Source organism: Oryzias melastigma, linkage group LG10 (assembly GCF_002922805.2).
Source record: "Oryzias melastigma strain HK-1 linkage group LG10, ASM292280v2, whole genome shotgun sequence".
In the NCBI taxonomy this organism is placed as follows: Eukaryota; Metazoa; Chordata; class Actinopteri; order Beloniformes; family Adrianichthyidae; genus Oryzias; species Oryzias melastigma.
The window spans coordinates 10652730-10667194 of NC_050521.1; the positions used below are offsets into that span (position 1 = coordinate 10652730).

General features: G+C 39.2%; 1 protein-coding gene across 1 annotated transcript in view; it reads right to left on the minus strand.

Moving 5' to 3' along the window:
- inppl1b (inositol polyphosphate phosphatase-like 1b) overlaps positions 1 to 14465 on the minus strand; it is a 20418-nt gene continuing 5953 nt past the window's right edge. Inside the window, exons 8-27 of the mRNA XM_024266140.2 lie at positions 13874 to 13999; positions 13674 to 13788; positions 13486 to 13586; positions 13288 to 13390; positions 12993 to 13189; positions 11318 to 11435; positions 11096 to 11192; positions 10861 to 10999; positions 10681 to 10780; positions 10480 to 10568; positions 8640 to 8721; positions 8363 to 8452; positions 8162 to 8269; positions 7983 to 8071; positions 7579 to 7666; positions 7325 to 7477; positions 6836 to 6917; positions 3729 to 4536; positions 3534 to 3649; positions 1 to 2626 (exon numbers count right to left, since the gene is read on the minus strand). Coding sequence (XP_024121908.1) covers positions 2533 to 2626; positions 3534 to 3649; positions 3729 to 4536; positions 6836 to 6917; positions 7325 to 7477; positions 7579 to 7666; positions 7983 to 8071; positions 8162 to 8269; positions 8363 to 8452; positions 8640 to 8721; positions 10480 to 10568; positions 10681 to 10780; positions 10861 to 10999; positions 11096 to 11192; positions 11318 to 11435; positions 12993 to 13189; positions 13288 to 13390; positions 13486 to 13586; positions 13674 to 13788; positions 13874 to 13999 — 2895 coding nt within the window. The 3' untranslated portion in view covers positions 1 to 2532. The remainder of the gene's footprint in view (positions 2627 to 3533; positions 3650 to 3728; positions 4537 to 6835; positions 6918 to 7324; positions 7478 to 7578; positions 7667 to 7982; positions 8072 to 8161; positions 8270 to 8362; positions 8453 to 8639; positions 8722 to 10479; positions 10569 to 10680; positions 10781 to 10860; positions 11000 to 11095; positions 11193 to 11317; positions 11436 to 12992; positions 13190 to 13287; positions 13391 to 13485; positions 13587 to 13673; positions 13789 to 13873; positions 14000 to 14465) is intronic.

The following is a 14465-nucleotide window of genomic DNA, read 5'->3' on the forward strand; positions in this document are numbered from 1 at the left end:
TTTTTTTCTGGGATTTTTTTTTTTTTGTGCCTGACTGCAGTTGTCCTGAACCACAGATTGTGATGTCATTGGTGTGAGAGAAGCAACGACTTTGTGGTCAATGACACAAACCTGCAGCCGGCAGACAAGTGCTTTACTTTAATGAGTAACTACTGAATGCTCGAAGCACAAACCACAGTGAGGTTTGGCAGTCAGCTACCCATTAAGTTGGAAGTTCAACCTTTTTCATCAGAAGTTTGTGTTCACGGATGAGATTACAAAATAAAACCAAAAAAAAAAAAGCACAACAAAACCAAAACTGATGAGTATAAACAGAAGTGAAAGTTCTCTAAACTTTGGGACAACAAAATCTGCCAATCATGTTGTGTAGTGTTTATTAGTTTATGTTAAATAATTTAAAACATTTGTTATTTGGGTCATCTGATTGAGTCGTGACTTTGGGACAATTTGGGACACATTCAGATGCTAATAGAAACTCACAGTCACTTTAACTTTCTTTCCATTGTCTGTGTTCCAGTTTTGTATGTTCTGTTGTTTGATCTTCTGTTGTTGGCTGCCTTTTCTTTTTTTGGTGCTGTTTTTGAAGCAACACTCCACTTTAGCTAAAGCTCAGAAGGATTTGGCACCACAGTCTCTGCTTTGATGCTGACAGAAAAAAGCTGTACGTCACAGAGAAAAGTTGTAACGCCTGTTGGAACAACTTTTAAGACTTAATCAACCTTGATTGCACATAACAGCTTTAAACTGTTAATCTAGTTTATGCTGCCTTGTTGTGTAATGGTGAAATGTACACCGTCTTTCAGTATTAGATAACTTTACCTTTTTTTATTTATTTCTGGCAGTTTACAAGCTACTTTTGTACTTTTTTCAGCCACTCTTTGGAGTTGACAGCCTGAATTTGGAAGTCAACTTGTTTAGGTATTATCATCAATGGAAATTCCAGATTTTATTTATTTATTTATTTTTTATGTAGAAGGAAACAGATGATGGGTGATTAGACATTTTCTTCTGGTTTTTACTTGTTATTACTGGAAATCAAATTTCACTTTTGTGGCTGGATTTGGTATCATTGGGCGTTTTTTGAAAGGCCAAAAAAAGAACAAACAAATCCAGCAGTTATTAAAAAGTATTCATAATGTCAGTCCAGAGATGCAAACATGACTTTAATCTGTCAATTGAAAGAATTTGAGTCAAATATATTTAAAACGATGGGATCTGACACAAGTACTTGTGTCACTGATAATAAATCTAACCACAGAGCTGAAAACCTACAACACGATTATCTCTGTTGCTGAAATACACAAGGTAATGCTTGCTTGTATAACACTCCAGCCCTTGCATGAGACTGATCCTGACACATGAACGAAGTTCCCTGTCAAAGTGAAACCTCGCTGCAATCCGGTCTGTAAAGAACCAGTTACGACACTCTCCGCCTTGAGCACATATGTGCTTTGATGTTTGCTGAAATTAAATTCCTACAATTAACTGACAAACGAGCACATTTGCTGACTGCTTTAGCAGCTGTTGCTTCTGTGGATCGTTAGTTTTAGATGTTCATCTCAACAAAACTCCTGAAATGTTCATGTGTGGATTTTAGATGTTAGAAAACATTCATGGCAAAGACTATCAAACATATTTGTGTTGATTTTAGCCAATATATTATTTTCTTTAGTAGGTACATGAATGAAGGATGTAAAATAATTCTTTAACATTTGCTTCTGCAAAATCACCCAAAGTCATTATCTGTTACAACAATGTGACACCATTAATTTTGAAGCTCTCAGGGAAAAAAGGAACTTTTATTTTACTGTCCCTTTTTTGCAACAACCACCTTTAAGTAGTTTACATAAAAAAAGGCTAGAAATGGAACAGAGATCAAGTTGTAGCAGGGTTGGTGCCCTAAAATAAGACAGATGTAAATGTTAGAGCTGGACTCTGTCTGCAGAGTGACACTTGTGTTTGCCTGGAGACTGTCAAGTGCTGCTTTATCTGCCTTAAAAGCATCAAACACAGACAGCAAACAGATCTACTGCTTAAGTAACATGGCAGGAAGTCTTAGTCAGTACAAATCTGCCATGGTGCAGATCTTAGCATAACATTTTCCTTGCAGAGAAAAGGAAGAGTTATATTTTTTTTTTTTCATAGAGGGCTTATTAAGCAGGAGCATTGAAGAAGAAGCAAACAGCAGTAAGTAAAGCTTGAAAACTGAAGTGATATGTCTTAGTAATTAAAGTCTACTTGGAGACAATATGAGCAGTGTCTAAATATTTACAATATTCATTCTTTATGCTTAAGCAAACAGACACATAAAGTTTTTCCATTCAAATCATCCGTTCCCCGATCATCAAATTAGATGAAAAGCCACAATGTGCAGTTTGCTTCTTCATTGTTTCCTCTGGGATTAAGCTGCAGAGAACGGCTTGCTGACAGAACTATGCAAACATAGCAGGAACATGGTGCAGGAACATCTGCTGTCACGAGTCATGAAAATTCTTCCAGTTTTTTGACAACATAAACGCTATGATCTCTTTGTCAGTTCCAATTCCTGGGCAGATTCTCCAGGATCCGGCGTCGGTGCGATGGATTTGATACTCCGGCAGCACAGAGATCCTCCTCAGTGATGCCACTGTGGAAGAGAAATAGAAAGCTCAATGTCATAGTGGATGGCATGACTCAAGGATCAACTTTCACACTGACTGGAGCCTTAATGTGTAGATATTTTTACCACTAGGAGTTGGCGTCTTAATCTGAGGATCAATAGTATCGATACCAAGGTGAAGTATCGCTACAACCACGATGGGATCGATACTTTCGATGCAATTTTTCTTTAAAACATGCTATAAAGAGCTTGAATTTGTTTAAGAAGTTCATGCAAGTGCACCGTCTAACTCCATGTTGGAGTGTTGCCAGATTGGACAGCCCAATATCAGTAATCCAATCTGGCAACACTGTCTGTGTCCCTCATTAAAGAGCCACATATTTGCAGCAACGGCAATATATTTTTGTGTTGTTTATATTTCTATATTTATTATTTTTCTTGTTTGTTTACTTTTCTCCCAAGTGGCTTTGATATTTTATTACAGCTTTTTTGTTTCTTTAAATATATACTTGTGGTGCTGTTAAACTTACATTTTTCTAATTTCTTTAGAATTGTCTGCATCTGCACACTGAGGTGAGGTATAGAAATCCTCTAAACTGAGCATACATTCCCATGAGCACACGGAAACTCGTTTGACAAGCGACACCATTCCTCCTGTTCAATTAGCCATGAAAATATGAGCACCCCACCTGTTCCTGGAAGTTTACACCTCATGAAAACAACGCATTACCTTCAATGAATTTAACTAACATAAAATAAATTCAATAATTAATTAATAACCAAAAACTGAAACTACTTTAATTGCTATTATTGATTCTTGAATAAACTGAATATTTGTTTGCTTTGAGGAAAATCAAATTTTCAAACTCAGATGGATTGAAATCTATAATGAGTACATGAAAACATTTGTTCATTTTAAACTAAAACATCTCACCTGAAATAGTCCAGATCATCCCAACCATTCATACTAAGTCCATACGTGTACGTCTGAAGGCCCAGACTACAGAGAAGTTCCCTCACAGTTTCTGGTGCACCTCTGAGCACCGACACCTGTAACCACATGAAGACACATTTGTTGTACCGATGTTGATACTAACTTTGATGCGAGTCACTAGGAACCAGGCCATACCTCTTTCTCCCAGCTGTAGCACTGGTCTCCATGCTTGAAAGGGCCGTTTCTGGAATTGTCTCTCTTGTTGAGGAAGGATGGACTCCCCTGCTCTGATGGAAAGAAGCTCACTTCACTGAGAGACTTTGCCATTTGCAAAGCAGTGAGCGAGTTGTCCCCTGTGGGTCCAGAGGGTCCATGGGGTTGCTGAGAAGATGCTTGCCAGGCAGAAGAAAAGTGAGACTTTTGTACGTGAGTCTGGGTGTAGGGGAGAGCGGGTGGTGGCTTTACCGCTTGGGTGACGTTGTTTCTAGTTAGATGATTCTGGTGGGGATCCCGTCTGTTTTTCTGCCTGATGATTGCGGGGTGGTTCATGTACGTACTACTGGGGCTGTCAGGCGTTGTACAGTCCTGAGCAATCAGAAGTTTTCCTTGAGACTTTTCTCTGGGTTGTGAGGTCTGCTCCTGGGGCTGTGAGAGGAGGTTATTTGAGGATGGAGGTATTGGAGACGGGCTTTGAGCTGGAAAAAGCTGATATGAAGAACTGGTTTGGGATGCAGGAAAGTCACTGGTTAGAGAGCACTGGGGCAGGACGGCTGGAATTTCTATTTCTGTGAAGTCGGATCTGCGACAGGGTCTCCGGTCAAAGCCCTGACGCTCAGAGATCTTTGGGAGCTGGAGGGCTTCAGAGCCAGACCAGATCACCTGAGGATCTTTTCTCGAGGAGAGGGCTTCTTCCACTCTGCGTGGCACTGACACCCCCTCAAAGAGGAAATACGCCGGGTTGGTGAAGCTGCTTGACATGACTTTAGGAGTAACACCTGAAGACCTGCAGCGATAGAAAAGCTGTGAAACTGAATATTAAAACTGCAGAAAATATTTTTAAAAGACTTTACATATGGTCTTCATCCATAATTTCAAACTTAATTTTAAAAACATAAATGTGTCCTTATAAGGACATGTAGTGTTCAAATAAAAGGTTCTTGGTAAAATTTTGATATGGTTCCAAGAAAAATACCACTAAAAAATATTAACCCATAAAAAAAACACTCATTAAGACTCATTTGGACAATTTAAAATGTTTATCAATTTAATCAAATGTGTAAGAACAAAAACATAAAAACTTTTCGTGCCCTTACTGAAATCGAAAAGACACTCAGGGAGAATTTAATTTTAAAAATGACAAAAAAAAAAAAACAGAAGTGAAGCTTAATGCAGCTTCTGCTATCTTTCAAAGAAAACAAGCAAAGTATTGCAAAATGGGAATTACATCTCCAAAACAAAACACACTTTATTACCAAAAGTACCAGCTCACCCATCCAAATGATCAGAATCAGGTTTCTAATCACTTGTTCTGGACACAGGTGTATAACATCTATGAAAGAATATTTCTCTGTCAAGAGATCAGTGAATTCTAGTGAGGAACTGTCATAGGATGCCACCTGTGCAACAAATCCAGTGGTGAAATCTCCTAAATATTCCACAGTCAATTGTCAGCTCTATCATAATAACATGGACGAGTTTGAGAACAACAGCAGCTCAGCCACCAAGTTATAGACCACTTAAACTAACAAAGAGGGGTCAGAGGGTGCTGAAGAGCAAAGATCAAAGAGGTCGCTGACGTTCTGCACAGTCTATTGCTGCAGGGCTCCAACCTTCATGTGACCTTCAGATTAGCCCAAGTACAGTATGTAGAGAGCTTCATGGAATGGGTTTCTATGGCCGAGCAGCTGCATCCAAACCACACAAGTGCAATGCAAAGTATTGAATGCAGTGGTGTAAGGACGCCGCCACTGAACTCTGGAGCAGTGGAGATGTCTTCTCTGGAGGGACGAATCAGGCTTTTCCATCTGGAAATCTGATGGAGCAGTCTGAATTTGGAGGTTTCCAGGAGAATGGGACATTTCAGACTCCATTGGTGGAGGAGGAATGATGGTGTGGGCTTGTTTTACAGGCCCATTTGTTCCAGTGAAAGGAACTTTGAATGCTTCAGGAAACCGAAACATTTTGGACAATTCCATGATCCCAACCTTGTGGGATTAGTTTGGAGCGGTCCCTTCCTCTTCCAACATGACTGTGCACAAAGCAAGGTCCATAAAGACATGGAGGACAGAGTCTGGTGTGGATGAACTGGACTGGCCTGCACAGAGTCCTGACCTGAACCCCCTAGAACACCTTTGAGATGAATTAGATCAGAGACTGAGAGTCAGACTTTCTCCACCTACATCCTGTGTGTGACCTGACCAATGTGCTTTTGGAAGAATATTCCTAGAAACACACTCCTGTGGACAGCCTTCCTAGAAGAGTTGAAGCTGGAATAGCTGTAAAAGGTGGACCCACATCATATTGAACTATCTGGGTTAGGAATGGGATGGTAATTCAGTTCATGTGTGGGTCAAGGCAGGTGAGCCAATACTTTTGGTAATACAGTGTATAGCTGAACATTGATGATGTTGGATTGTCCTAAGAAGACAAAAAGTTCTAAAAGTTCTTTTAAAGACCCACTCCGAGGTAAATTGTGTTTAGGTGTTTTTAACATGTTCTTGGAGCCTTTTTCTCACAATGGAGGACATTTATAAATAAAGTTGAGATTACAATTGTGTTTCTGAATATTTCCTTATTCAAATCATTGTGAATCAAAAATGCAGTTTAAAAAAAGCTTGTGGTTGGGGTGTAGAAACTACAATTGGCAGGCCAAAAACTCCCCATTCCCCTTATTCTGATGCATTCACTTGTAGTCAAAAGATCCATGAACGTCTTTGTTTTCATTGTCTGTACGGGTCCAGTATTGCTCGCCATTTTTTATACCAGTATTAGGTTGGGGTTGTGAGGGGCTGTAAGCTAGTGTGAGTGTAAACAAAGGGATGATGGGAAGTGCGGGTAAGCTTACACTGTGCCAACAGCCCTACTCACAACTCAGAGGTGAATTACTATTGAACTTCTCTCAATCTGCAGAAACTGTCTTTAAAAACATCACAATTTTTTCTTGTTGCTATAAACAGCATAACCATGATTAAAAGACCACTGGGAACAATTTTAACATGGTCAGAGTGGGACTTTAAAGAGTTATTGAAAGCTTTGAATTCAACACAAAATAAGGCTGACAACCAACATTGCAGGGCGCTCACCGACTTCCTGTGATCCGAGTTGCTGCAGGGGACATGCGGCCCCGCCCCGGACTCTTGTCATCCTTTTCAAAACAGAACAATTCTGAAAAAGTCAGATTACAGGAATTGAAAATCTAATTTCGTAACAAGTAAGACTTCTTCAAATGCTGTGTGTGTCATGTCAGCCAAAGGTTCTCACCCATTTTTAAGAGCTGAATATGGGTTTGTGTGTGTGGTGTCTGACCTGGTGGCATAACAGCCAACTGTCCTGTTTGAGTGTCTCAGGATGCATCTGCTCAGGATCGGCCAAGCAGGAGCCAAAAGAGGAAGCAGTTGATAGATCTCAGCAAATATGAAACAAAGTCAGGGGGCATTGAGGAAGCAGACAGAGTAAGCAAAAGAGGAAGACTCCAGTCACTGAAGAGATGAAGACTTAATTGGAAATGATAGGACAAGCAATGCAAGAAGCACTGGAAAGAAATAGAAGAGAACGGTTTCAGGCCAACCCACCGTAGATCTTCTGCCGCGTTGCTCTTCTGTCTTTGGGCACGTGAACTCTGACCCGTCCTCTTATAGAGCCCATTTCCTCGCCTCTGTGACTCAAGAACGTCTCAAATTTCTCCGAGGCACCTGTCAGTGAGTGTAGAGCCACACAACACTCCCCTGTGCCAAAAAAAATTGAAGAATAACCGTGTAGCAATTAAAGTGAAAGCGTATTTTCCTCTCAGGAATAGTGAGAAAAAAAGGAAAAAAACGTGACCAACCATAGGACTCAAAGCCATCACAGGATTTCACCGACAACAGAAGGTGCTGGTCCTGCAGATGCTCCATGTCTGACATAAGAGGAAGAAGCTGCGATAGACAAAAAGCAATCACCGTGTCAACAAAAACAAGACATCAAACAAGGACCAATCCGAATTCTTCCCTTCTCCCTTCCCCTCCATTTGAAGGGGTAGTTTAAGTGCAAGTCCTGTCCAAAAAATGTATTTTTAAAATTTAACCCACTAGCAGACCGGCGATTATTGGTGACCTCATCGAATGAAAGTGACGACCGAATTATGAGACACTATTTTTTCACAACTCTCAGTTTGGAGGGCTAAATGAAGGGGAAGGGAGAAGGGAAGAGTTCAGATTTGGACCGAAGACTTCAATTCTTTTTACGGCAAACCTTTGGCAGCTGCTTGAAGGACCAGCTCAGTTTGAGGAACCCGGGAACATAGCAGCTCTGGGAGTCATTTTCACTGGAGCAGCACATCTCTGAAAGCAAAGCAGGTTCATTCATGCTCTTCATCTGATCTCATGCTTCCAAATATTTATTTATTATTTTTTTTACACACGCGATCATACCTTCAAGACAAGAGGAGTAGAACTCAATGAAGAACTTTGCCTTGCTTGCCGTCTTCACGATGGCCTCAATGCCTTCAAGCTCAATCCAGGCCCTCTCCAGACTGGAATCTGTTTGAAAATACCAAATCCTGCTCAGTTTAACAAGAGAGCTGAGCTGTAATCCTCCTGTTTATGTCTAAAGATGAGCAACATTAATAAGACCTCTTTTGGAATTGGACTGGGATGTCACTCCTACTTGGAATGTGGCGAAAACAGGTGAGTGATCGCTTGTAAAAACGTCATCTGTGCAACCTGAGGAATGAAAAAGCATGAAATGTACGAGTTCTCTGTGTTATTTAGAGCTAGAAATGATCATTTAGCCTTAAAAACATCAGAGTCAGTTCAGTCAGATCCAATCTTCCAAATATTTCCTGTCCACATTTACTTTGCCTCAACCATTCACTTTTGTAAAATACTTTTTATTTTCTCCAGAACTCACCATATGCAGAACAGACGATGTGTGTCTCCGGGTAGGACTTCCACAGAATCCTGTCACACCATGATGGAACATTGACTCGCACCTACAGAAACAGATTTTACCGTAACATCTTTTATAGATTTCTCCCATCTTTGGAAAAGGATGAATTTCAAACAAATCATAAATTATTTGTATGGGAAATATGTTTTGATTAATTTTAAATCTGATATTTATATTTTAAACAAGATTATTTTTAACCTGCTTTTATTGGTCAGAGCAGCTGCTGTGAAAATCCCTGCAATGATCTTTAGAAGTGAATGCTTGAGTAATTCAGAGGAGGTTTAGCAGAATAATTAGCTGATCAGCTAGCAATGACACATAATATGTTTACAGTTTATTTAAACTTCAGTTACAGTCAATTCAGAGCCACTGCTGCTCTTGTGGCTCCTTTTTCATGAATGGAAGTGAGATTTTTAGGGAAGGACGGTGGAAACGTGTCCTCCATCAGTTTATTCAGCCGGACCGATTCTTACGTCACAGGCCGAGCCTCTTAGCTGGTTTCATTTGCACAATGTTTGGCAGAGAATGAAGCAACTTTACAAATCTGTGCAAATTCTACTGTTGATTTGTGACGTATACGTGGTTTATTTTTGTCACAGCTTCTAAAATTTGGGGATTTGAAAATCTTATTGTTTGTGTTAAAAGCTAAGTTAAAAATTTTGCCTAATTTTATTCAATCAGATTTGAGAAGAAGACAGTAATGGAAAAAATACGACTGAGACAGATGCAGAAAAGCTGTGGAATTCACAAGACATAACATTCAAACAAATCAGTGAATATGATTAAAAACATAATATTAGAAACATAATATTAGACAAATAGAACCAGGGAGAATAATCTGAACCAAATAAGAGACTAAAATGGGTTGGGGAGGGATGGGAGAGTGCTTCTGGATAGTTCTTGTGTTTTTTGTGCATGTTTCAAAGGAAACGATTGCATAAGAAATATTTTCCTTCTACTGTTGCAATTGTTCAGAACCTAAAAGAGGGGTTAATGCTATTGTACATTGTTTTTTTTCTTTTTTGTAAAATGGCATGAACAATAAATTAATAAATAACTGTTGGTTGCACTGCAAAAACAGCTAGAAATGAGTCAACTAATTGGAAAAATCTTTAAATAAGCAAAAAAAAAATGCCAACAGGGGAAGAAAAATGGCCTTAGTAAAAACTCTCATTTCAAGAAGACATTTATAGTTACTTAGATATTAAATCAAGATTATTTTGCTATTAAAAAAAATCCTTGGTGAGATTATTTTTCTTTTTGCAAGAGAGAAATCAGACATTTTTCTTGAAAGAAATGTACTTTTTTTTTTTAAACTGCAGCTATTTTGTTATGTTGAGGTCACATCCTGTGATGAAAGCTGCTTGACCACAGTGTGTGGACACCTTTGGCTCTGACCATAACATGATCTGAGATGGTTAAGTCAGTGGGTGTTTTTTAACCCTTTCCAGTGCCAGAGAGTCAAACTGTGGTTAAACCTTAAATGGCTTCTTTGCTTCTACAGTCTACAGTCATTTCACTCTTGCAGAAAAAAAAACACACAATAAAAAGCACGTAAACTGTCACAGAAAGGAAATTTAGGATCAACTTTTAGATGAAGGATATCGTCTTTACAAACTGCCACCAGACTGGATGACCTTTAAAATCCTCTCTAATGTGAATAAAAACTTTGCTGCAGGGAAACTTCATTTTTTCCAAAGTGTTTGGCAGTTGTTCAGACATAGCAGTATTTATAAAACTCTTTACTGCCAGCAAGAATAGTTCAGTACACCAAGGTGCTTTTGTGTAAAAAAAGACTCACTCCAGATGTCTTGTATTTCTGCCATAGATAGCAGCCTCGAGAGCCCCTTTCATAGCGGTAAGTGGGTGGAAATGTAATCTTTTCTTCCTCTTGACCATGAAGAAGAAGAAAAGAGACAAAATTTAGATTGAAAAACAACAATTTAGATCAAAAAGAAATGCAAAAAACATATTTTTATTTAGTGTTTCATTTGAAACTAACTGAAATTGAGAAAAGCCTTCCTCTTGTGTCTCTCTTGAGTTAGCTGGTCTGCACAAGCCAGCTCCTCGAATTCCCTCCTGGAGACATGTTTCAGGATGTCCTGGACGTGGTGACAAACACACAGATAAAACCTTCCTTTCATATTTAAGGAAGCAAAATCCAAAGTTAGAATCATCTGACCTGTACGTCCAAGTCGAGCCTGTAGTTGAGGTCACCACACCAGAAGAGATGGGTAAACTGCAGGCTGATGTCAAAGGCAGAGAGGTGTTTGTCCCCCAGAGAAAGCAGCCTAAGAATGTCCACGTAGTTCTGGTTCCTCCTGTGCATTGAACATACATCAGGACAGATGTGAAGCTGCTTTCAAAGAGAATAAAAACAGAATTACAGGATGTGCTTTTCAAACAAATAAATGCACCTCAGAACTTTGTCACTTCCAGAGGTCAGGTGACAGTTAACAAACCCGAAGGATGTACCACCAAAGAAGAAGGAGACCCCCACGGCCCCCTTGTTTCCTGAAATAACAGCATATTTATTTACAACAAAATAAGTTAAAGTAATTTAATTAATTAATTAAGTGTTAGTATTTTTTCCAGTCGGTCATGACATTTGCTTTATGACATAATGTAGTAATCCTTACCCAGTGTGTTCCCCAGGCCTGTCTTCACACTGGCTGTGTTCACATGACTGATCCGACCCTCATGCTCTGGCTTCACGAACACAGCCAGCCTCATATTCCACAAGGACTGCACTGCCACCTGCAGGACATTGCGTTAGTTGCAATTTTCACAAGTCAAAGTTTTCTCTGCAGATTTGAGGCTCTTCAATAAAACGCATGCACACTACTGATGACAGAGGAGACAAAATATTTTCTCTCTATTTGAAAATGCAAATGTTTCCATATTTAATATACCAAAGAATACATTATGATATTGCAAGCAAATGAATGATCTTTTAAATGTTAAACAGCACAAAAAACAAGGGGATAACAACAATATTCTGATATTTTAAAAAGGTCATTGTGTGTAGTTTTGTTCTGCATCAAAATCAGCCAACTTAGTTTGTCCTTTTTTGTCTGTGGGTTAAATGTGGGCAAACAAGAATGAAAAGTAGATGCAAAGTGCACCCAGATATGCTTCTGATGTGATTTATAGAAAGACCTTACTTTAGGATAATTGGTTGCTACTTGTAAAGTTTTTTACATTTCCATTGCATGTATATAATTTCCTTTAGGGAAGTTTCAAGTTCATCTTTTGATCTATTATCAAAGTGTTCCCAGTTTTTTTTTTTTTTTAATTATGATTATGTTGCTTTTAACCAAGATAAACCCGTGTCACTGAGAACTCCTCATCTACACTCTCTCCCACTAGCTTATCCAGCTTTGATCCTGATGAGGAAAACAAAGACGTTCATGGATCTATTTGTCTGCAAGTGGATGCATCAGAATGGAGCACATTGTAGGTGCAACATCACAGACAATCTTTTTTTGGCTGCATTTTTTGGATCTGCTCTTGATTCACAGCAATTTGAATAAAGTATTTCTCAGAAATGTAATTTTGTGCCTAATTTTCCCTCCATCATGATGAAAATGCTACAAGAGGACAATTTTAAGTCTGCAACCTTCAGCGTTGAGGAGCTATTTTTTTATTTCTCATCAACCAAAACCAAAAATAGTAGAAGCCACAAAGTCTTCACTCACCTGTAGAAAACTAAGATCCTGTTTTTGCTGCTGACATGATTCATTTAAATAAGATATTGTGTTTTTGGAATAAAAAAACATAAGTATAAAGAGAAAATAGCTTCAAAAAAGTTTAGTTTATAACTTCTGACAGAGCTTTGCATGAATTCCTTTCAAAATAAAAGACATCCGACCTACAACGTAGGATTATGGCAATGCAGCAACAAAGTGTAAAGCCATCAATATTGATAAAAGAAAAGATGGAGAAAGAGCTGTTTATTTTACTGTTTCTGGTGCATTTCAGACATAAATTCATAAATATAACCAACAAAAAGTAAATCAGAGCTGATGAAGTGACCCCTACATATGTTAAAACCATGAGGATCAATCACTTTAAACCCTTAAATTTGTTCAAAAATAGACAATCTGTTTTATAATCCAGTGGATTATAACCCAACGTAGCTTTTATTTTGGTTGTTATTACTGACAATAAATTGATTTTCTGTGATGAATGAAGCTCAAAATGAAGTCCAAATGTGTCAGTTAAAAAAATGTGAAATGTGTAAATCCTCCAAGAGATGGGGATAGACACTTCATCAGACATAAAGACAGAAAACAGGGTTTATTGAGAGATTACCTGTTTGAAGTGGATCTGGGTGCAGCTGTGGAGCGTTGCTTTAATGTGTTCCGTCCACTCTCTTTCCCCCTGGGGGTTTTCCTGCGTTCCCAGAGCGTAGATGTCATGAGGAAGCAGAGCCACGGACTCATCAGGAGTGTGTCCCAAACCACAGCAGGTCACCCACGACTGCAGGCTTCGAGGAGGAGGGGAACCACCTAGGTGACCCAGACTTATGTTCAGTCAGTTAAATGAGTCTAATCTAGCACATTTGCAAGTGTTAATTCATCAGACGGAGAAAGGAGCGTCTCTTTACCCATGTTCCAAGTGCCGACAAACACTGAGACTAGATCGGGTTCAGGCCTCTGACACTGCCGGGTCTTCATCAACAGCAGGAGCTGGCAGAAGGCGTCACACTTCTAAAATAGATGACAGTGACTTATGATTAGAGGTATGATTAGAGGTTTGAGACGGTTAACTGCGTTCCATGTTCAACTTTTTCATGCTGCTGTACCCGCGCACTCTCAAACGTCATTTCCCGCGGCGCGTTGTGGTAGCTGTCAACCACCAAGCGTACTTTTGCTGGGGTGCTCTGAAGCTTGACAATCTGAAGAACTGATAGAAAGAGAACATTAAACTTGAAGGTGGGATTATGTCAAAACAAGACTAGCGTCACATCTCTGCAGAGTAGATGCTGCTTACTTCTGGCATGTGAGACCCTTTCTGTGCTGAATGAGCCGACCCTCTTGTCAAAAAGAACCACTCCTGAGTTCACATCCACTGAAACAGTTTGTCTGCCGTACCTCAGCATCTTCACCTGCACAAACAAGAAAGGCTACAGTTATTTCTTCTGGTGAGGAGGGGTAAGACAGTGTCTGAATCATTTACGTTGGCCTTTTTACCTGGAAAGAGTGGACGGGCAGCTGTTCAGCTTGGCTCTGTACAGGCGGGACATTGGTAGGAGAGGGGGGTGTTGGCTGCACAGCCAGATTGTGGTTGGTAACAGCATCTTGCAAAGCTTTTAATACCTTTAAAAGAACAAAAGGTGCAGCATTCAGACAAGTGTAACAGATATTTTCCACCATCACTGTCTATGGAGGTCTGGAATCTTTCACACTGAAACAACCATTTGGTCCAGTTTCTTACAAACGCCACACCACAACATTTAAGAAAATGCATTTTATTGATGTTTTGGTGGAAATACATTCATAAAATGTGGCCTTTAAATGCTTACAATAATTTAAATATAAACATTTTATTTTTTTCTATTTATAACTGATAAACGTGTTTTACTTTTGACACACAAGTTCCTTTCAAAATGTGTCAAATAAGCTCCTGCTGCTGCAGCTAATTTACTTGTTTTAAAAATGCTAAACAAATCAGGTATTTTCTATTATTGGTGATATAATCTTTGCATTTAAACTACAATTGTTTTTTTTTTTAAATGTTGCCTCTGAACACAAGCAAGAGGTTGTTTTGCAGTGGAAGAAAATA